The sequence below is a fragment of the Podarcis filfolensis genome (genome assembly GCF_964270895.1).
Source record: "Podarcis filfolensis genome assembly, chromosome: Z".
Classification (NCBI taxonomy): Eukaryota; Metazoa; Chordata; class Lepidosauria; order Squamata; family Lacertidae; genus Podarcis; species Podarcis filfolensis.
In genome coordinates this window covers 17490134-17511032 of record NC_139617.1, presented here as the reverse complement: position 1 = coordinate 17511032, position 20899 = coordinate 17490134, and the positions used below count along the sequence as shown (strand labels likewise).

The 20899-nt window shown below is 40.6% G+C and overlaps 1 protein-coding gene across 1 annotated transcript in view; it reads right to left on the bottom strand.

Moving 5' to 3' along the window:
• Positions 1 to 4554: 4554 nt before the first annotated feature.
• The window catches only part of CENPI (centromere protein I), a 28886-nt gene continuing 12541 nt past the window's right edge, over positions 4555 to 20899 (bottom strand). The window contains exons 9-21 of the mRNA XM_083595952.1: positions 18906 to 19034; positions 17882 to 18019; positions 16271 to 16388; positions 15775 to 15866; positions 14889 to 15006; positions 14729 to 14793; positions 13845 to 13939; positions 13579 to 13714; positions 13143 to 13267; positions 8827 to 8875; positions 7887 to 8108; positions 5743 to 5784; positions 4555 to 5016 (exon numbers count right to left, since the gene is read on the bottom strand). Coding sequence (XP_083452078.1) covers positions 4903 to 5016; positions 5743 to 5784; positions 7887 to 8108; positions 8827 to 8875; positions 13143 to 13267; positions 13579 to 13714; positions 13845 to 13939; positions 14729 to 14793; positions 14889 to 15006; positions 15775 to 15866; positions 16271 to 16388; positions 17882 to 18019; positions 18906 to 19034 — 1443 coding nt within the window. The 3' untranslated portion in view covers positions 4555 to 4902. The remainder of the gene's footprint in view (positions 5017 to 5742; positions 5785 to 7886; positions 8109 to 8826; positions 8876 to 13142; positions 13268 to 13578; positions 13715 to 13844; positions 13940 to 14728; positions 14794 to 14888; positions 15007 to 15774; positions 15867 to 16270; positions 16389 to 17881; positions 18020 to 18905; positions 19035 to 20899) is intronic.

The following is a 20899-nucleotide window of genomic DNA, read 5'->3' as shown; positions in this document are numbered from 1 at the left end:
GCAATTTACTCAGAACAAAAGGCTAAGTTAATAGTCAATAATGTGATGACAGAGGAATTTAAGATAGAGAAAGCGACACGACAAGGCTGCCCAATTTCCCCACTGCTTTTTATTTTGGTTCTGGAGGTTTTGCTGAATATGATTAGAAGGGACCGTCTGATTAAAGGTATTCAGGTCGGAGCCAAACAATACAAATTGAAAGCTTTTGCAGATGACCTAGTTTTGACGTTACAGGAGCCAGAATCTAGTACGAAAAGAGTATTAGAATTGATTCAAGAATTTGGTCATGTGGCAGGATTTAAGCTGAACAAGTCAAAAACTAAAGTGCTTGAGAAAAATTTTACACCAATTGAGAAAGAGAGGTTTCAGAAGGAGACAGGTTTAACATTAGTTAAGAAAGTAAAATATTTGGGGGTTAATATGACTGCTAAGAATTTAAATTTATTTAAAGATAACTATGAGAAATGTTGGATAGAAGTGAAAAAAGATTTGGAAATATGGTCAAATTTGAAGCTTTCCTTGTTGGGTCGAATTGCAGCTATAAAGATGAATGTATTGCCAAAAATGTTATTTCTGTTTCAATCATTGCAAATTTTGGACAAGATGGACTGTTTCAAGAAGTGGCAGAGAGACATTTCCAGATTTGTCTGGCAGGGCAAGAAGCCTAGAATAAAATTTAAAATATTAACTGACGCAAAGGAAAGAGGCGGATTTGCCCTGCCAGACCTTAAACTTTACTATGAATCAGCAGCATTCTGCTGGTTGAAAGACTGGCTGCTTCTTGAGAACACAGACATTTTGGACCTAGAAGGTTTTAACAACGTTTTTGGATGGCATGCATATTTGTGGTACGACAAGGTTAAAGCACATAAAGCGTTTAAAAACCATATTGTCAGGAAAGCATTGTTCAATGTCTGGATAAGATACAAAGATTTACTGGAAAATAAAACCCCAAGGTGGTTGTCACCAATGGAAGTGAAGGCTCAGAAAAAGCTCAATATGGAGGCCAAATGGCCGAAATATTGGGAAATATTGGAACAAGAAGGAGACAAATTGAAATTGCAGAGTTTTGAGAAATTAAAAGATAAAGTGTGAGACTGGCTTCATTATTAACAAATAAGAGAGGCCTATAATTTGGATAAAAAAATTGGCTTCCAGGTGGAAAAATCAAAATTGGAAACAGAACTGTTAGATCCCAAAACTAAGATACTTTCAAGAACGTATAACTTGCTGTTAAAATGGAATACGCAGGATGAAACGGTTAAATCTGCTATGATCAAATGGACACAAGATATTGGTCACAACATTATGTTTGCTGACTGGGAACAGTTGTGGACCACCGGTATGAAATTTACGGCATGTAATGCCTTAAGAGAGAATATTATGAAAATGATTTACAGGTGGTACATGACACCAGTCAAGCTTGCAAAAATATATCATTTGCCCGATACCTTTGGTGGATGTGCCCAAAGACTAAGGCTTTCTGGGAGATGATCTATAATGAAATGAAAAAGGTATTTAAATATACCTTCCTGAAGAAACCAGAGGCCTTTCTCCTGGGCATAGTCGGCCAATTGGTGCCAAAGAAGGATAGAACTTTCTTCATGTATGCAACAACAGCAGCAAGAATACTTATTGCAAAGTATTGGAAGACACAAGAGTTACCCACCCTGGAAGAGTGGCAGATGAAGGTGATGGACTATATGGAATTGGCGGAAATGACTGGCAGAATCCGAGACCTAGGAGAAGAGTTGGTGGAAGAAGATTGGAAGAAATTTAAAGACTATCTGCAGAAACACTGTAAAATTAATGAATGTTAAAATGATGTTGGATTGAAAATAAGTGGCATTAGCAACAAAGTTAATAAGAATATGCAAAAATGAATTGATAATGGATGAAAATATAGAGTTATAATATGTTAAGATACAGAGTTAAGATAAACGAAAGAGGGTAAGGATTTGCTGATTTGATTATTTAATGGGAATACAAAAAGGGGAGGTGTGAGGAGGTCAAGGAAACAAGCTAATGAGTTTAAAGTTACAAAAAACGGATTTGTTTTTAATTCTTTTTTATCTACTCGTTTTTTGTATTTTGTATTTTTCTTTTTTATGTATTTTTGTATGTTTTCTTTTTTTATCTTTTTCTTTCCATATGTCTTCTTTGTATTTTGTAAACCTACGTTTTTGTAAAATCTTAATAAATATTTTATAAAAAAAAGTAAAAACAAAAACAAAAACAAAAAACTCTACACTTGCACTATAAAACCCTACTCAACTGGAAGAAATATGATTTAGAATATGATAGACAAAAATGGAGTGAAGAGTTAGGGGTACAGATAACAAATGATATATGGGAGTCAAGTATAAAATCAACAGAAATAGCCTCTATGGATCTAAGACTAAGACTTATTCAAGAGAAAATAATATTCAGAGTCTACTGGACTCCAGCAAAATTATACCATAAGAGAATAACAAGTACAGACAACTGCTGGAGATGTGGGAGTAAAAATGCGAAATTAGTACATATTAACTGCCCGATGATAAGATCATTTTGGTGTGAGGTGAGGATATTTATAGCAAGAATAATAAAAAGAAATTGTTATTTAGCGGAATTAAATTTAATTCTAAATTATATTCTGGAAACGTGGGAGATTACAAGGGGTCAAAAAAATGGATGTACCATGCTATATTAGAAGCAAAAAAACTTGTTTTGATGAATTGGAAGAGCCGCAAAAAGATTCCATTGAGCACATGGATTGATAATATGGACAGATTAGCTACATACGAACAAATTGCATGTCGACGCAAATTAAGAATGGATAAATATGAAGAAATCGGGAAGGAATATTTAAGCGATAAGGCGGATAAGTGGTGGGAAGTAGGGGGAGGAGACAGAGGCCGGAAAATATTGTTGAAAAGGTATAGGCATAGGTATATTAGTGTATGCAAATCTGAATTGTCAAATTGTGTTATTAGTGTTATTATGGTTTTTGTTGTATGTGTCTTTTGCGGGTGATGTTTGTATCGAAAAAATGATTAAATAAATTTTAAAAAACAAAACTACTCCATAATGCTGCAGCTAGACTGGTGACTGGGAGTGGTCGCCAGGCTCATATAACACTAAAGGATCTATACTGGTTCCCTGTACATTTCCAAGCACAATTTAAAATGTTGGTGCTAACCTTTAAAGTCCTAAATGGCCTCAGCCCTGTATACCTAAAAGAGCGTCTCCAACCCCATCTTTCAGCCCAGACACTGAGGTCCTCCTTCGAGGGTCTTCTGGCGGTTCCCTCATAAATGAGGTTACAGGGAACCAGGCAGAAGGCTTTCTCAGCAGTACCGCCCTCCCTGTGGAACGCCTACACAACTTTTAGAAGACAGCCCTGTATTGAGAAGTTTATAATGTTTGATTATGTTTTTAAATATGTTTGAAGCTGCCTAGAGTGGCTGGGGCAACCCGGCCAGATGGTCAGGGCAGAAATAATAACATTGTTGTTGTTATTGTTGTTGTTCACATTCTCAGTTGAACCATTAGCTATTGAACCAACAGCATGGAGATAAAAGGAACAAAAATAAAAAGGAAATGCACAAAGTAATGCTTTTTTGCAGATGATACAGCAATTATGCTATCGAATCCAAAAGCTGCAGTGCCTGTATTAATGAAACAACTAAGTAATTGTGGTAAAACACAGGATTAAAATCAACAAATCCAAATCAGAAATAATGTACCATATATACTTGAGTATAAGCCAACCTGAATATAAGCCGAGGCACCTAATTTTACCACAGAAAACTGCGAAAACGTATTGACTCAAGTATAAGCCAGTTCACCACACCACAAACCTGCTGGTGGGCCAGAGTGCGTGTGCACACATGGCAGAGGGGGCTTCTCTCTCCCCCTCCCATCCCCCTGCCTATCTAGGGTGCTGCTGAGAGGCAGAGGCAGGTGGCAGCAGCAGAAGAACAAGCAGCCCGAAAGGGCTGCTTTCAGGCTGCTCGTTCCTCCTCCACCACCACTGACAGCGAGCGGCTGCTGGAAATGCGCTCGGGTGGGACCCTCACTCGAGTATAAGCCGAGGGAGGCGTTTTCAGCATAAAAATGTGCTGAAAAAGTCGGCTTATACATGAGTATATACGGTATATGGGCATTTCCTCTAACCAATCATTCAAAAACGGATGAGTTTTAAAATTCGCCATGAAGTAATAAAATATTTGGGAGTGCAGATAAATAATAATCTATCAGCTGTAAAGAAAGACAGCTTCACATCATTATTTTTACAGATATGATGGGATTGTAGATCTTGGAAAGATGTAAATTTATCAATCAGAACGCGTACCCGCTTTCAAGACTGTTATTCTTTTGAATTTTTTGTTTCTCATTCAAGTGCTGCCAATTATGATTGCAGTGCTCAATAAACAAGTTTATTTAGGAAATTAAAACAGAGGGATAGCTCAAAAAGGGACATTTCTGTGAAAATTATAATAATTATTATTCATACCCTACCTTTTTCCCTGACAGGGACCATCTTGCTCAAACAGAAACAGGAGAAAAACATAAAACACGCAAACACACTATTTATTTAAAACATACAGATTATTACAGTAAAAACTACACAGCACCAGCCCTTTCCTTAAAAACATATAAGTTTTCAACATCACGATAAATCACCAGCTAAACATCACAATATTTTGATATATCACAAAGTTGAATTGAATTATTATGGTCACAGACCGGAAATTATCATGGTGTCTGAAAACAGTTTTGTTACTCATTAAAATGCACTTCTGTTACTTATTAAAATCTTTTAATAAATACACATTTTTTAAAAAAATATTCCTCTTATTTTCTGAAGAATAGCTTGATAGTTCACAACAGACTGTAAGAATCAGTCTATTGTTTCCATTAATGCCTTACTTTCTCTTGAGGAACATGGCAAATGCTACTTTCGATGAAAAGCTTCAGGCCTTGTAATCCTTGGGAGTAGAGAAATTCCTGGTACCATCCCCACCTTGCCCCCTGCAAATAAAGCATTAGGAGTTCAATCTCTTCAGATACAATGGCTTTTTCTTTTTTGGGCCACAAAGTGTCCTCTCATTTCCTACCCTAGCTCTCCAGCACCTGAACTTGTAGACCAATCCACACTGCAAAAGCCCAGCATACCCATGATGCTAATATGCTGTGACACAAACTTGGTCTTTGTGGTGAGGAATAAGCTATCACCATGCAGCCTCTTCATGAGCCAGTTCACATAGGGCAGTTTCAATTAGCTTTTAGCAGGCATGCCTCTTTGCAGTAGAGGAGAGCTCCTACAAAGAATGAACATCTCTTGGTGCCAGAATTCCCTCTTTGAATTTTATATTCCAACTGGTACTGGAAACCAAGCAACAAAGAGACCTAACTGAGATCCCCTAGCCTTGGGGAACAGTTGCATCTTTATGCCAGTTCCATTTTCAGACCAGAAATAAAAACTTTTTCAGGTGTACCAACTGCTACTGAACAATTCCTTTTCATGGGAAAATACATGGTGGACAAAGCTAGAAGATGTAGGTTCCTCAGCAGCACAGGTTATCAGCCTTGTCACAGAAGCACAAAATTCTAGAGTTGGAAGGTACCCTCTCCTAACCCCTCTCCTTTCTCGACATTTTAGTTGTTCCTTCCTCTGTGGCAGTGCCCCAAATCCCAACTCCAACTGACAACCAGCTTCCCAAGAAACATAGCATTTTGTCAAGCATGCCACTTTACCCGAATGAATTTGAAGTTCAGGGTTGTATCCTCTGGTTGCATCTGAAGAGAAGCGGGGGGGGGGGGGGGGAAGAAAGGTGTTAGAAATTAATGGTTCTCTAAGACTAGAGATTTTAAAAGAAGAGTTATTTGAAATTATTAGAGATTAACTCTAGAATCAGCCTCAGACTAGACTTCCTGAAGATGACATGGCACAACTGAAACACTAAATGCCTTTTGGACAGCACCAATGCCTCAGAGCTGCTCCACAAAGCTACTACATGATAGGTCTTGAAAAATTCACATCTCTGACATTTTGTAGTGGGCCTGTACAGGTTGAAACAGCATGCACTCCTCTTTCGGTTCAACACATGGAAGTCCATCGAAAGAAGCAGCCAAACACATACCAGTGTTGCCTGGGGAGAAAATGGCTCTGATAATTTTGCTATCAGCTAATCTTCAGTTGTACAACAGCACTCTCTGGTGAACTGAACAGCAAATTTCAGTCTAGTATGTCTTCCAAAGGCAGAAGACCACATCATCTCCTAGAGAAGAAGCCACACTTCAGTTGAACAGCACATGCTTTGCATGAAGATCCCAATTCAATCTCTGGTTCCAGGTAGGGGTAGGAAAAAGACACTAGAGAATTTGGCAACGCGAACAATACTGACAGATGGATTAATGATCTGATAAGGCAGCTTAAGTTTTTGGATATCAGTAAAGCTGCCTGAGTAGGAGCAAGCAGTTACCAGGTCCAGAGCCCAAAAGCTGCACCAAAGAGAAAAGTTCAGCTTCCACTTTCACTGAAGCACAATGAAATAAAAGCTTACACTGGGGACAAGTTTTACCTTCTATGCTACTTTTAAAAAGCTGTGGGCAAATACTTAGATACCACAGGGAGACACACACAAAATGTTTCAGAGGCAGACTTATCAAGAAAATGGAATCAGAAACAAATAAGGTGCAGGTTCTTGAACCAAGCCTACTAAACTTCTAAAAAAGGCCGATGAAGCAAAGAAAAAGAGAAAAAAAAAAAGCCCGGTTATGGACAAAGTTACAAGCAGATCAAAGAAAGAGGTCTGGTTGTGGTATGAAAATGAATCCACAGAAGGGGCAACAGGTATAATAAATCGTATCACATTGTCTTCTGTTGCAACAAAGAATTGTACTAAAGTTTGGTACTCCCTGCACACTGATTTGGGTAGCTGCTAACAGTTTGCTTCCTGGAAATAAAGCAGTAGTAGCTCCTGGAAGCTTTCCAGACCAGATATAGGAGGCTGGTCTCCCATTTTGAGAACTGCTGGTCAAAAAAAACCAGACAGGGGGGTACTGTTTACCCTGACAGTAGAGAGTGCACCTACTGATGAACCTGGAACTTCATCTGGCAATTCCTTTGGTTTTATACTTCACCAGACATTGCCCAAATACTCAGGCATATTTTTGCAATGGCAAAGGCTGGAAACTTGCTTTAAAAAAAAAGGGAAAAAAAGGAACAAACAAGACTGAGGTGAAGTCAAATTCTTCAGCCCCCACAAGAAGCTGCTATATTACCAAAACAGACCAATGGTCCATTTTGTTCTGTATTGTTTACATTGATTGCAACCACTCTCCAGTTTTCCAGACATAGAGTCTTTTCCTGTCATATGTGGGGAATCCAGTGCTTGAAACTGGGACTTTCTGCATGAAAAACATGTGCTCTACCACTGAGGTATGGCCCCTCCCATATCCCATATCTTTAGTACACTTCTAAGGAAGAGAGTTGGTAACGATTCAAGGAGGAGGAGAAGCCTTCCTTTAAACTTGGGGTTCCAAAGAATGGAGCCAGAATGACTTGGAACTGCAAGGAGATCTCTTTTGTCTCTGCTAGTTGTTGCCAGAGGCTTGGCACTAAGCTTTCACAGTTAAATGGAGTGGTGAACCCAGGTCTCCCCATTCCTCCCTGCACAGTACTTATTCTTAATAAGCCTATGTACAGCTTGACTTTATATGGCATGGTAGAAGGTAGGCCATGGTGTGCCAAAGACTGGAGTTTTAAAGGACACAATGCAGACATCATAGTAACTAACAGTGATCATACACACTCATGCTCAGTAGTCCTCAAGTATTACAGTGTTAAAAATAATTGGAAATGATTCTACTTGAAAAATGCAAACTGCTCTCCTCACCTTCTTCAGGAAGAGCATAGCATATCCCATCAGTGCAGGGTGGAAAACTACATTGAAGCCCTTCCTGTGGTCCTTCACCCTTGTCATCTCCAGCACTTCTGGGTCCAGCTGAATCCCCTGAGGGCAGGGGGACTCCTGGAATGCTTGTGAGGTCCACAGATACCCAACTATGGTTGATAGATATCGGTTGTATTCCTGGCAAATCTGGTGGCTGAACTTGAACTGCAGTAGCACATGGTAAGACATAACGTGACAATCTAGACAATGTTTCAGGTTCATGATAGCTCCACATCATCAATTACTAGCAAGAAGTATCGCTCCAACATGCATCCTGTCCACTCCATAATCATTACAGAATACCATTGATCAATCAACTAAACATCAAGCCTGAGCAGTTTGTGACCCACTAAAACAAATGTAGCACTACCATGTGTGTACAATATTGTGGACTGCCTGGTACTTATGAATCATACCGGAGGGTGGGGGTGGGGGGAGAGAAGAAAAGGAAAACATGTTAAATCTTTGCTTGACGCTGAATGAAGTCAGATACATGTTATGTTTATAACTAAACCAGATGCATAACATTTGCAAGCCACCTACTGGCAGTTTGGAAACAAGATCAAGAAGAAACAATGACTTGGGATGAAGCTTACTTGTGTGGGTGTCCCCCTCCCACCTCATTTCCAGCACCATATACGTTAGTTGGCCATTAGAATCACACAGAACCATCTATTTTCCTAAAGTCTGTAGAAGAGATTTTTCTCTTTGACTAGATATGCATTGAATCTTTGAAGTCCAAGAACATCTCATATGGGAGAAGAGATGTGAAAGATAAGGGAGGCAAGTTTTGTCAGTGAAATTATATTAAATTTCAGATGGAGCCATTAAATATATTTGTTCCAATCCAAGCATTTGCCATTAAGCACCTTATCTGCAGTACCTTTTTAATCTCGGGTTTTTGTTTTGCAGCCACCAGGTTGATTCGATACCTAAGTAAGAATTAAAAAAGACGATTATTCTGAATTGTAATATACCATATGTGCGCAGAATGAAACTGTGTAGTGGCTAAAGAAATCCCTTGCATGAGTCTTGATTCTTCAATTAACTCACTAGATGGTCTTTTGCAAGCCAGTTTCTCTCAACTTCCGCTCCCCTATTTACTGTGAACAGTTCTACAGGGGGGTTGTTTTAAGGACCACAGCTAGCTAAAGCATGTGAAGCGCTTTGAACACATGACAGTGCCATAAAATTATTACTATGCACAGGTGAGCAGTGACTATCCCAGAGTACTTAGCTATCTTTCACTTAGCATTATGAGGCAGCAAGATAGCACATATCTTTTCTCATTTGGTTCCATTTCTTGGGTTATGTTACATAAATCTCTCTCTTGCTTACCTACCACATGTCCTTGCAATAGGAGAGCCATCTACAGAGTAGACTTTGAGAGAAAAACACAGACACCATGCAGAACAGTTACTAATCACCCAATAGAGAACATGCTGAATTTGGTTCTGAATATAAAGAGATTCAATGAGTTCAAAGGGCACTTTTCACTGTTCAGAAGCAACTGTTACTTAGAAAGAAAGGCAAACACTTAAATGGATGCTCATTTCTGTAAACAAGGGTGCGTATGTGAAAAGAAACTGTTATGCATGAGCTGTAAGCATGAGACAAAAAGGTGGAGCACGACCTCAAGCAGCAAACAGCAGCACTGACTCCTTGTTCAGTCACTATAGAAACTGGAAGGAAATAGAAGTATAGGTCCTGGCAGCTGCTCTGTATAATAGACACTAGTTTCAGTGCATCTTCAGCAACTGCATCCTTCCATATTAATTACTCTGCAGCTTCCTCAAGCAGGAAGCTGAACAGAGCTCTACACCAGCTGACAACAATTGGCTACTTCTCACATCAGACACAACTGCTGGAACTAATGTTAAGAATGGCACTCTTATGTAGCATTTCCTGAAGAGAACAGGGCATTAAAAAAAAAATCAATCATCCAGATGCATAACTGGCCTCAAAGGCTTGAACTTTTGTTAGTCAGTAATCAGCACAGCAATGCCACCCCAACACATTATCACCTGTTTGAGACTCTGGGTTAAAAATTTGACTACTGGGTTAAAAATTTGATTCAAAAATCAGAATAGCTTCATCAGTGTCACATAGGTAAGTTTATGGGTTACACAACAGAGAAGCTCAGTTCAGTTGAATTTCTGCATATGCCCCACAAATGTGTGTGTAATTTAGCTTTGCTCTAGGCAATGAGGGTATCATCAGTGGCAGAGCTTCATGCTCCGGCACTGGGGGGCGGAGAGAAGGCGGGGGCATGGCACCCAGCACGGGTGGGGAGGCAACTGCGATGGCATCCCAGTGGGATCGCACTGTCAGGGCCGGTGCGCTCCCCCCGCACTCCTCTTCCTCCGCCAATGGGTATCACTGTAGTCACTAAAGAACAATATGAGCCAGCCTGATATAATCTGGCATGCCAGTCACAAATACAAGGTTCTCATCAACTGCAAAATCCAATACCACATGTAACACAAGTAACATTCTCAGTTCAGCCAGTAATCTCCTACTTGGAAAAAATGAGCATCAGTCAGCAAACTTAAGTTATGTACCATGGTTTTATTTCCTGAGAAGTCCAAGTCTATCCCATTTCAGCAAAAGAAAGATCACTTTGCTAAAAATAGATTAAATGAACAGAAACATCCTAGTGGCTGAGTTGACTCAACTCAAGATGTCTCAAGAACATCACATCTTTCTTTTTTATGTAATGTCACTCATATCTGAAACTGGACTGTGTGAAAGAGCCCTTTCACTTGCATGGTGTGGTATTCTTAAGTTTTCCCTTTAACTGTGTGCACAAGGCACCTTTATTTCACCTGACATTCTCCCCAAGGGGTTGCTCTATGTTGCTCCTCCACACCACTTTTCTCCAAGACACACTATCTAGGCCTGGATGATGTAGCGGGTGAGGCCCAGACCGCAGTGGCGTCTTCAACTGGAGGTATATCGTGAGTGAAACTACGTACTGCCGCTCCTAAGTCTCTTTGCCACCAGTGCCCAGCGTGCCGAGGGAGAACCAAGCTGCAGATAGATGCTGGTAGCAGAGGGACTCAGGAGCGGTGGTGGTTTCACTTGTGATACACCGCTGGGTGAAACAGCCATCTCACTCTGGCCCTCATACCACAGAGGGCTGATGTAGCTTGTTCCTCCCTTGTGCTCGTGCGGGCAGGCACCCCCTTTAGACTTCTCCACTGAGGGGAATGTGGCTGCCTGTCCCTGAGTAGAGAAGTCTAACAAAGCCCCCATCCTGCCTCCGGCTCACACAAGCTGGAGTGTGGGCTCCTTTACTCTTCTCCATTGAGGAGCGCATTCACAACATATTGATGATGGTTCACAACATAAAAATATAAGATAAAAACACAAAGTACATAATAAAAAAGCAAACACAAACCACCAATGCCCATCCCACAAACACATTTAAAAGGTCTTATAATATTAATCAGCCAAAGGCCTCTTTATGGAGAAATATTTTCACCTGGCACCTAAAGATATGCAAAGACACCAGGTGAGCCTCCTTAGGAAGAGCATTCCACACACAGAAAGTCACCACAGAAAAGACCTGATCTTGTGATACCACCCGCCAGACCTCTGATGGAGGAGGCACACAAAGGTGGCCTCAGGACTTCCTGTTTGGCTGCTTTAGCAAACGGCTGCCCATTACATCAGAGCCATCTCACACGGAATATTTTGAAGATGAGATGGGAGTAATCATCCAACCTTCCCAGGGTCGGGCAGCTTCACCAGCAGATCACCCAAGGCTTGCTCCTGGTCCGGAAGGAATGAGGGGGCAGGGGGCGCTGGGTGTAAAGCACCGTGCGTTTCTTTGGCAAGTCTCCAAAGCTGTCGCCATGAGCAACGAATACCTGCTTTTTTAAGATGAAATTTGGACTTAATTAATAGGCATGCTCTAAGCGAGGGGAGATAAAGTATTCTGCTGATTCAGCCGCTGGGGTGCCAAAGGATTTGAGTGGAAGAAGGATTACCATTATTATGGGACTGGTATGTCAGAACGGAAGGGGGGGGTGAGCCTCCATTATTATTTTTTTATATATTTTGTATTTGATATCTTATTTGGCAAATCTCCCTGGAAGGACTGACTGCCTGACTGTTTGAGTAAGCAAGCGGGACTGGAAAGAAAGAGTATTTCATTATTGTTATAATTATGGTTTAACTATAGAATTAACTGTGTGGAACTGGTTTATGAATTTTGCAATCACTTTCAATGGATCAATAAAAAAGAATAGGTGATGGAAATTATGGTTTCTAGCTAAAGTACAGGCTTATTTGTCTTGGAAGGAGATGAAACAAAAAAGTTTGGACATATGCCTGGTACAAATGGTGGATGTCAGATTTCCTCCAGCTCAAGATGTGTCGCAGTAGAAAATTACAGGCATGAGAAAGTGAAAGTGAATTGCCACAGACTGCCAGAGTACAAAGAAGAAAATAAACATGAAGGAACTTTTTCACATAGAATCACACTATATTGGTTTAATCCGCTTGCTAGATGAACTCAGAGGCTGTTAAAAATAAATGAAGGATCAACATCAGAATGTCTTATTTGGAACTATCTGGACTAATTAAGAGAAGCAGCACAATTGTGAGATCATCACTCCCCGAACCTCAGAGCATGGGAAGTCAAGCAAAGACTTAACATTTGGCATAAAATTTGGACTGTTTGATTATTTTATAATTTGGAATGTTTTTAATGTGGCTTTTATTGGCTTGTTAAAATGGAAAACTTAATAAATATTATTTAAAAAACGAAACAAAAACAAAGGTGGCCTCAGATGATAATCTCAAGGCCCAGGTTGGTTCATATGGAGAGGTATTGCATCCCGAGCCTGAAATGAGGACTCTCTCTATCATGGGAAGAACTTTCTTTAGCAAGCAAAAACTCATTAAAAAACTTAAGCATCAGGGCCACAAGCGCCGCCGACCCCGGAACCCAAAGAAATCTACAACACTGTGAAAGTTAGCTAACTGCCTTCATAACACTCACTAAATGTAAGCACAACAAGTTAGAAAGGACAAATTGACATTCTGCCTTCTGGCATTATTATAGTGTGGAGAATCAAGTGGGCAATCGCAGATTAGTAGAGAAGTTGAAGTGGTCTAGTACAAGTGAGATTATGGCCATGCAGAAAGGCTGAGGAAAAGCACAAGGGGCAGAAAAAGGAATTTTCTCAGTACCTGTACATAATGTAGCAGAGTTGGTCAAGTGTGGCAGAATTCATGCTGAGAAGTGCTGGATAGAAGACTCCAGTAGGAAGCATAATAACCAAGGGGAGGTTGTACTTCAGATATATATCAGATACCTACAAGTATTAAAGATAGCTGTATAAGCTTGTATTCTCAGCTCTCTGCCCTTAGCACATTACCTTCATAGGAAAAACGGAGGAACAGCCTTGTTCTTGCCTACTCAGACATTATGTCTCAGTCTACAACATTATATATAGATGTTATACTTTAGAGGCAAACATGGGTTTCAAACAATCTACCCACTTTTTTTCCTTTGGATTTATCTTTCTCTGCCTCCCCCTCAAATTATCAGAACCTCCCTCAGGATTGTCAAATACATAACGTCTAAAGCTATTAAACAAATTTGCGGTGTGAACAGCTTACATACTGTCTCATAGAAATCCAGGATAACATTCATCAACAAAGTAGAGTTGTTCTCCAAGCACAGACCAACAGTTGAGAGCCTGTTTACAAAGTGAATGAGCTCTGCCAAGGAGCTTATCAGGTCAACTTGGGTGGTGTTCCTGCAACAAAACAAGATAGATATCAGCCTTAGCATCTAGTAGGAAGAGAATGGTTGTGCCCATGTGAGCTGCATTATTGCTTGATTGCCTGTGTTCTAGAGGTGTACCACTTTGTAAAGATTATACTTACAACACATCAACATTTGATTCTGTTGCCATGTCTGCTTGCATGTGGCAATTCAGCATGTTCAGTAACAGTTCCCTTAGGCTTTCAAGAACTTCATACTATGGAAGAGCAAAAAACAAAAAAAAGGATCCATTGTATTTCAGATTTGGGGGAGCTCCATACTGGCAGTACTGCAGTAATATGCTTGAAAAGGTTTTTAAAGCCCAGGTTATCCATACACACAAGCTTAAGAATTCTCCTAGGGTGCTTCAGTAGCCTGCAGTTGTGATGTTAACCCCCAGAGAGACAGGAGATAAAAGCAGAGAAAAATTATAGGAAACTTGCATATTTCCAGCTGAAGGAAGAAAAGCAGCAACCAATCTTATTGCTATGGTGCTGTATTTGTAATTCCAAAAGGCTAGTTCAAACATAATGCTCAATGTTATGTGCATTACTGTTATAATGCACTAGTGTTATATGTGAAATAAGAATCATGGCTTATGGCAAACAGTTTGTAGCTATACAAACCAGCTTCATAGCCCATTGTCTGAAGCGAGCTTGCTTGGTAACCACCAATGATTGTTGCAAGCTAGGATTCCTAGTTTGAGCGTAGCAAAAAGCAGAGATTCTGTACGTCCAATTAAGGCTCATTCAACTAGTTTACATACAACAAGAAATTCATCTGAGTCTGACAAGTATTTTGTCTCCTTCCTTTAACAAGGATAGCAATCCCAAACATATTCAAGGATTTGTCTTGTATCAACCGCAATGCGCCTGGTATTTTGTTCCCAACTGCCCTACTCTTGGGCACCTCAGACAAACATATTTCCTAGTTGTATGTCAGCGATCAAATTTGGTAATTCTTAAATGCCAAAGCAGGCATTCACTGGCCACTTTCCCTCCATTACCTTAAAATAAAGAGATGATATGGAAAAAAGCTTCAACAATGGCTGGTAGAGATAAGTCTTCATTTCTGAAAGGAAAGAAACAAAAAAAGGAACAGAGACTTTGAAGCAGGCCTGTCTGGACCACAAAGCAGGGTAAGATTGGTTAGGCTGCATCACATACCTGAGAAGCTGTTGGGAGAGATCCATCTCACCAGCTGCAGGACCTGTGACTGACAGCAGCAGCCATCCCAGAAGCGCAGACACTTCCACAAGAATTCTTCGCAGGCCAAGAAACCCCTCTGAAAGGCACAACTGACACTGCTAAAGATTCTTGAAAGCCAGCCCTTTTCATGCACCCAGCCTGACAGTGCTCTTCCATAGCAGAAAATACTTAAGAAGGCCAAGACAGATAACTTCTAAGAATTCAAGGGATAAGCTAGTGAAGCAGATTAGTTGGGCTGCCATCTTAAAAGTACTTTGCTAGGGATAGCAAAAGTTTCTAATAATTCAAGTGATCTTCTTTGGCCCAAGAGCCTCTACCGCTCCTCCTAAAAAGCAGATCCCAAATTACTTTTGTTCATGCCACTCTTTTCTGCTTCCCAGTTTGCCTTCTTCAGGAACCCTATTTCTTGACTGCACAGATTTAGGCTGTGTCACTCACCACCTGCCCCTGGATGCCCTCTCTGTTTCCTTCATCATGCAGCTCTTAGGAAAAAAAATAAGGAGAGCTGCAATTTGGCCACCACTGTCCTTTGATAAGGAAGCCCACAGCCGTGTAATTAATTTGGATAGCTCCATGACTTTCAATAGAATCGTTTTTTACTCATGGTTTATTAGGGTTTTCACATTACTACAATAGAATAGTACAGCCCTTTCGTCTCTTCCCACCTCCCAGCTTCTCTCCCTCCTGTGCTTTTTTTTAAAAAGCTACAGTATTTTCATTTCTGACATACCATTATTTAACATCCTACTAACAGAATATTGATGTTTTAGTCAAGGCATAGAATGGTGTTGGACAAAAGACAATGTCCAAGGATTGATGGGATGAGAATCGCATATGAACTAACCTGCAAGAAACACTCTGCTTTGAAGACTTCCTCTAAGAAGACCTTGAAGTTCAATTCATCTTTGTGGTTCATCATCTTATACCAAGGGCATCCTGAATCATGAGACAAAGGGGTAAAACATTGCTTATCCTCCAAGTTCTTATTCCCTGACATCCCCAAGTTTTCACCTTTGTATATAGACTGCCACCCATTTTGCCTTGGCACAGTTGAGGTACACTGAGATGGTGACCTGTGTCTGTGCAGTACCAAGTCAGATATTTGGAGAGGGGATGAACTCATAAGATGAAATGCTTCTCTGTACAAAAAAAATGTTCTGCAGATAGAAAACTCGCATATTAGATTAAAACTCAGCTTTCCAAGATCTATAATGCAGCAGAACAATCCATCATGTGAGCTCTCACATCTCAGACACAAGATTATCTCTGTGAGAACCAGGCCATAGCCTAGATCTAAGGCACCAGTTTCTCCTATGTGGGAATCAAATTAGTCTCCCTACCTTCTTTTAATGTATGACCCATCCAGTAATGCATCCTCCTAAAGACTGATTTATCTTTGAGACTGAAGTAGTGGAGCAACAGAGGATTGCCTATCACCGAGCCTATTTGGGCTGGAGGCTGGAAGAGAAGCCAGAAGAAACTGTTCAGAAGGGAACACAAAAACTCAGACGTTCGGTGCTCCGCCACGCTGAAAGCAAATCTCATGTTAGCGGAGTCTGTTCACGGAACATAAACCAGGACTAATTGGAGGGTAATTGTCCTTGCAAGCCACCCCCAGGGTTGGAAACAGTCAAAGATTTTGATTTTAACAGAATGCCTAATTTAATCAGCAGTATTTTTTTAAAAAATCTTCAGTTTATAGAAAAGCCATTGCTTCTAAGAACACATATACTAGAGATCTCACATAACCAGAATTGAACAGGTTGGTTCAAGTCAATGGAAAATTTAGAGCCCTCCCACCACACCCCAACCCATGGTTCTTCAACCCACTTGCTCTTCTTTGCCTGTCCATACCCTTGCTGCCAACAGAATGCAGGTCCTCACGTCCCTAAGTGTTTTGCATAGCCAAAAGGAACCTTGCCTCACAGAAGTTGCTTAATCCAGATGGTTGCTGCACCCTGAGCAAGCAGAACATATGGCTATTCCTTGGCACTACCCTAGCACAGCTGCTGCCCATCCAACTCCCCTAATAGTAGCCATCCCACATCTGGCTGTAGCGAATAAAGAGATGGATCAGGCAATAGGGCCTTCACCATTGACTTGGCTGATGTACAAGTTCATTTTGCTCCTCCCTGGACTGTTTCCGTTCAAGCTAGTGTTTTCAAAAACTGGCATCAGAGTTTCCTTGCTTTCTTTTTGAATTACATCTTTTAGATTGCAAGTCTGTGGGCAGAAACTGTCTTGTTCTTAATCTGTGTAAGTGCTTAGTAAATCTTAGTATAAATATAGTTCATAAGTGCCACCCACACCAAAGGATGAAGTCTAGTCGCGTCTAATTAAAAATCCATCATGTAGCTAGCTATTCTACACTTTTAGTAAATAGCTCCAATGTGGCATTAAATACACATATTTTCCCCAAAATATGTGCAATTTCATATTCTGTAGGCTTTGTTACGTTATGCTTTTTGCTATGTTTCAAATCTCTCACCTATTGTGCACACATAGTGCCTCTTTTCCACTCTGAATATTTCATTCAAAGCAGTTTAGTTAAGCCCTCATTTTAAGATTTTTTTTTGGGGGGGGCAGGTGAATGAATTGTTGCACATCTACAGTAGCAGTGGTTCAAACTAAACATTATAACTACCACAGTATCTCACTTAACTGTTGCACTGGTGTAACATTCACCTTTAACCATTCCTTTTTGTTTAGAATCCATGCTTCCAGGTTAAGTTACAGAAAAAATTGCATGAGTAAGCAAAAACCCTATGGCTAGAAATTAGGAGAAAGGCCATCATGGTTGTTTAACAGAAGGCTACAATAATCTTTACATTCATATTTTTACATTAAATTGGAATCATTGTCATACATTCTTAATTGTTTTAAAGCTGTGTTTCATTTGGGGTCTATTTGACCCCTGCATTATATTAGTAGAGTGCTATTCACAAACCTACCTCTAAATACTGAACGTTCTGCAGAAGCTGGGGGAAGGTCTGCAGCTGTTCCAACGAAAAGAATTTATGCTTTTCACTCTCAGCTAAGCTTTCTGCATTGGAGCTGCATACAGGTGGAATCAACTTTGTATTCCTTTCCTATGGAGAAAACAAAACGCCAAAATTAAACGGCTCACGGCTACATTTCTAGATTACGCCTCTGTCAACCCTAATCCCAATTTCAGCTATCATATTATCTTCCAAATCTTTTCTAAAGTTGTGCCTTCAGTGATTAATTTTCTTTACAATTCTGTGTAATTGTAATGTTCAGGTGGAAGAAGAAAACCAAACAGTATTTCAAGCTTGGTGTGCTTTAAATATTCAATAAAAGGTTTACACTCCTCCTTAAAGTCTGCCTCTTCCTGATCAGAATTATAATAATAATAAATGTGTGAGCTTTACATATTGCATTCCATTTATAATGTAATTGAAAAAATAAATGACCACAGAGCATCTGTTGCTATAGCAAGTGTGAATCCAATAATAATCAGAACTGGAGTCTACTAAAAGCGTCATGTAAGCTACTCTAAACTTTTTCAAATATGAAAATATAATAAAGTTATTCAACACTTGCTACCATCAGGAAACCCTTTCCATATCTGAGTGGACAGAGATTCTCATGCCATCACTGACACTAACTAGTTGTCAATAAAGTACAGTGGTGCCTCGCAAGACGAAATTAATTCGTTCCGCGAGTCTTTTCGTCTTGCGATGTTTTTCGTCTTGCGAAGCACGGTCCGTCGCAACTGCGCCTCTTCAAGCGGCTTTAGGAAAAAAGCGAACAAACTCGCAAGACGTTTTCGTCCTGCGAAGCAAGCCCATAGGGAAAATCGTCTTGCGAAGTGACGCAAAAACCGAAAAACCCTTTCGTCTTGTGCGTTTTTCGTGTTGCGAGGCATTCGTCTTGCGAGGCACTACTGTAAATAAAATTAGCATGCACAGTTGTAGCCCAATAACTGCATTCAAACTATCCCCAGCAACAAACCTTCTTCTGAGATTGGGGATACTCCATGCATTTTAAAGTTAGCTGGGATGCAGATGGTGTTCCGTGAATTCGCAGTTTTACGTTGTCAATTGCTGTTTTCCACGGATGTGAAAAAGTCCTAAATGACATCTGGCGGGGGAAGAAGATTGGTTTTGTTGAGATTAAGTTCCTTTTCTGTGGCAAATGGAGGGTATCCTCAAATGTGTTGACTCTGCACTTGCTCCAACAGGCTACGCAAATCAGACTTTTTACTGTCAACATGTGTGGAAGAGAACCTCTCCACTTTTGGGACATAACATGACAAATTGAACCATGAATGCTCAAACTGTCCTTGATAGAAGAGGGACTGCAACCCTTAATAGCAAAAACAGCAGGCATTGGGGGAAAATTGATATGGGTGATATCAAAACCGAAATAGAACTGAGAGCATACAACCACCCGCAACTCTTCCCAGCAATGAGAATCACCCCTCCAGGGCAGGTAAGCTATCCTCCATCCAGTGTGGAAGAGGAACTTTACATACTAAGTCCAATGTTCTATTTACCTACAGTGGAGGAGGATATCATTGAATAGGATGCTCTATACCAGCCTTGTACTCAACAATTAGCCTGGTACCATAAACAACTAGGTATTCCATGCAGATGAGTGAGCTAGTTGGTAGTGAAAGGACATGTAGCTCACTCCTTACCCAACAACTTTGTTTTCATGTTTGCTGTGGAGGAAAGCAAATTTCTTCCTTCATTATAGAGCAGGCTGACAAATCTGCCAGTCTGCTTTAAAAAAACACAGCAGAATGAAAAAGGTAGCTCAGCTGATCCATTGGCAACGTCAGCTCTGTGCTTCAGGCCTAGTAGGAGCAGCCCAGCAAACCTCAACAAAGTTTATTGGCAGAGGAGAACTCAGTACAAGAGTAATAAATGTCAGTTAAGATGACAGCTGGGTGCTCAATTTAATTTCTGCTTTGATTTGGCTAAGCTATATGGGTACATCCTTACCATATTTGGAGCTGGCATTATTTCATCATGGATCTTACAACAGGAGTACAGAATCTCCAGTCTGTGGGTCCATTTTGGTTTGACAGGTAATTTCCCCCAAACCATGCCCACCTATCCATCAGTTGGTGTTGCAAAGCAATAGCATTAAATTTGGGCTCAATTAGCTGATGACTGGGTGCTAATCCTGCTCAGTTCAGCCACGCTCTCTGGTTCCTGTGGGGAACAGGCACAGGCAGCCAAAGACAAGCATTGAGAAAGGTAGCTGGCCCTCTTACGGCCATCTACAAAAAGCAGCTTTCTTAAGTGTTTTTTTGCAGATCAGATGCAAGAAGGTTTTCTCACGTGTGCAGCGATGGCTGTAAAATACTGTCAGATGGCTGTTAATTTGTTTTTGTGAGGAACCCAGTTCAGTTGATTGATTGTGTGACTGCGGAAGTGGATAAATGCCCCCCATCCAAACAATGACTATCATCACTGCAGGTAAGAAAATAATAATTATTTTAATTGTTATCATCTACAATACTGTCTAGGGACGCGGGTGGCGCTGTGGGTTAAACCACAGAGCCTAGGACTTGCTGATCAGAAGGTTAGCGGTTTGAATCCCCATGACGGGGTGAGCTCCCGTTGCTCAGTACCTGCTCCTGCCAACCTAGCAGTTCAAAAGCACGTCAAAGTGCAAGTAGATAAATAGGTACCACTCCGGCAGGAAGGTAAACGGCATTTCTGTGTGCTGCTCTGGTTCACCAGAAGCGGCTTAGTCATGCTGGCCACATGACCTGGAAGTTGTATGCTGGCTCCCTCGGCCAATAAAGCGATATGAGCGCCGCAACCCCAGAGTCAGTCACGACTGGACCTAATGGTCAGGGGTCCCTTTACAATACTGTCTTATTTATTTCATAGTACAGTACATTGATTATTGCTTTCATTTTATGGATCAATGGTCGTAGATAGTAAAATTCATGTTAAATTGCTGTTTTAGGTTTTTTTTAAAAAAAAAGT